The sequence below is a fragment of the Oncorhynchus masou genome, unplaced genomic scaffold (genome assembly GCF_036934945.1).
Source record: "Oncorhynchus masou masou isolate Uvic2021 unplaced genomic scaffold, UVic_Omas_1.1 unplaced_scaffold_2031, whole genome shotgun sequence".
NCBI classification, from domain to species: domain Eukaryota; kingdom Metazoa; phylum Chordata; class Actinopteri; order Salmoniformes; family Salmonidae; genus Oncorhynchus; species Oncorhynchus masou.
This window is the reverse complement of record NW_027008520.1, coordinates 41,930-44,429: the sequence shown is the minus strand read 5'-3', so window position 1 is coordinate 44,429 and position 2,500 is coordinate 41,930. Positions and strand designations below refer to the sequence as shown.

Here is a 2,500-nt window from a genome sequence, read left to right as displayed (position 1 = left end):
AGGCAATCTCAACGTTGTGCGTTACAGGGAAGACATCCTTCTCCCTCATGTGGTACACTTCCTGCAGCCTCATCCTGCCATGACCCTCCAGCATGACAATGCCACGAGCCATACTGCTCGTTCTGTGCGTGATTTCCTGCAAGACAGGAATGTCAATGTTCTGCCATGGCCAGCGAAGAGCCCGGATCTCAATACCATTGAGCACGTCTGGGACCTGTTGGATCGGAGGGTGAGGGCTAGGGCCTTTCCCCCAGAAATATCTGAGACCTGTTGGATCGGAGGGTGAGGGCTAGGGCCTTTCCCCCAGAAATATCTGAGACCTGTTGGATCGGAGGGTGAGAGCTAGGGCCTTTCCCCCAGAAATGTCTGGGACCTGTTGGATCGGAGGGTGAGGGTTAGGGCCTTTCCCCCAGAAATGTCTGGGACCTGTTGGATCGGAGGGTGAGGGCTAGGGCCTTTCCCCCAGAAATGTCTGGGACCTGTTGGATCGGAGGGTGAGGGCTAGGGACTGTCCCCCCAGAAATGTCTGGACCATCACACAGCAAGAACTGGCAAATCTGGTGCAGTCCATGGGGAGGAGATGCACTGCAGTACATAATGCAGCTGGTGGCCACACCAGATACTGACTGTTACTTTTGATTTTGACCCCCCCCCCCCTCCCTTTGTTCAGGGACACAATTTCAACTCAATTTCTGTTATTCAATTTCTGTTAGTCACATGTCTGTGTCTCAGTTGTTGAATATTGTTATGTTCATACATATATTTACACAGTTGATAGTGAGAGGAAGTTTCTTTTTTTTTGCTGAGTTTATGATATGAGTAGTGTAAGATATGTAAACATTATTAAAGTGGCATTGTTTAGTGATCCATTTATTAAAGTGGCCATTGATATGAGTGTCTATGTAGGTAGCAGTCTCTCTGAGTTAGTGATAGCTGTTTAGCAGTCTGATGGCCTAGAGATAGAAGCTGTTTTTATTTCTCTTGGTCCCAGCTTTGATGCATCTGTACTGACCTCGCCTTCTGGATGGTAGCGGGGTGAACAGGCAGTAGCTTGGGTGGTTGTTGTCCTTGATCTTTTTGGCCTTCCTGTGACATCGGGTGCTGTAGGTGTCTTGGAGGGCAGGTAGTTATCCCCCGGTGATGCGTTGTGCAGACCACACCACCCTCTGGAGAGCCTTGCGATTGTGGCCGGTGCAGTTGCCGTACCAGGCGGTGATACAGCCTGACAGGATGCTCTCGATTGTGCATCTGTAAAAGTTTGTCAGGGTTTTAGGTGACAAGCCACATTTCTTCAGTCTCCTGAGGTTGAAGAGGCTCTGTTGCGCCTTCACCACACTGTCAGTGTGGATGGACCATTTCAGTTTGTCTGTGATGTGTACGCCGAGGAACTTTCCACCTTCTCCACTACTGTTCCTTCGATGTAGATAGGTGGGTGCTCCCTCTGCTGTTTCCTGAAGTCCACGATCATCTCCTTTGTTTTGTTGATGTTGAGTGAGAGGTTGTTTTCCTGACACCACACTCCGAGTGCCCTCACCTCCTCCCTGTAGGCCGTCTCGCCGTTGTTGGGAATCAAGCCCACTACTGTTGTGTCGTCTGCAAACTTGATGATTGAGTTGGAGGCGTGCATGGCCACGCAGTCAGGTGAACAGGGAGTACAGGAGGGGGCAGAGCACGCACCCTTGTGGGGCCCCAGTTTTGATGGTCAGCGAAGTGGAGATGTTGTTTCCTACCTTCACCACCTGGGGCGGCCCATCAGAAAGTCCAGGACCCAATTGCACAGGGCGGATATCAGACCCAGGGCCTCCAGCTTGATGATGAGCTTGGAGGGTACTATGGTGTTGAATGCTGAGCTGTAGTCTATTAAAGGTGTACATGGTTATGGATTGGGCGGAGTAGTTTCATGACATTCATTTGATTTGACAGTGTCTGAAACTATGGACTGATATAATTATTATTCTCTCTCTCTGTCTCTCTCTCTCTCTCTTTCTCTCTCTCTCTCATTCTCTCTCTCTCTCTCTCTCTCTCTCATTCTCTCTCGCTTTCTCTCTCTCTTTCTCTCTCTCTCTGTCTCTTTCTCTCTCTCTCTTTCTCTCTCTCTCTCTCTCTCTCTCTCTCTCTCTCTCATTCTCTCTCTCTCTCTCTCTCTCTCTCATTCTCTCTCGCTTTCTCTCTCTTTCTCTCTCTCTCTGTCTCTTTCTCTCTCTCTCTTTCTCTCTCTCTCTCTCTCTCTCTCTCTCTCTCATATTCTCTCTCTCTCTCTCTCTATCATTCTCTCTCGCTTTCTCTCTCTTTCTCTCTCTCTCTGTCTCTTTCTCTCTCTCTCTCCCTCTCTCTCTCTCTCTCTCATATTCTCTCTTTCTCTCTCTCTCCCTCTCTCTCATATTCTCCCTCTCTCTCTCTCTCTCTCTCTCTCTCTCTGTCATATTCTCTCTCTCTCTCTCTTTCTCTCTCTCTCTCTCTGTCATATTCTCTCTCTCTCTCTCTGTCATATTCTCTCTCT

General features: G+C 49.0%; 1 protein-coding gene across 1 annotated transcript in view; it reads right to left on the bottom strand.

Annotated features, from left to right (window-relative positions):
• LOC135532797 (high affinity cAMP-specific and IBMX-insensitive 3',5'-cyclic phosphodiesterase 8A-like) overlaps window positions 1–2,500 on the bottom strand; it is a 32,791-nt gene that overhangs the window by 35 nt on the left and 30,256 nt on the right. The window contains exon 10 of the mRNA XM_064960234.1: window positions 1–136. This exon is cut by the window's left edge and continues 35 nt beyond it. Coding sequence (XP_064816306.1) covers window positions 1–136 — 136 coding nt within the window. The remainder of the gene's footprint in view (window positions 137–2,500) is intronic.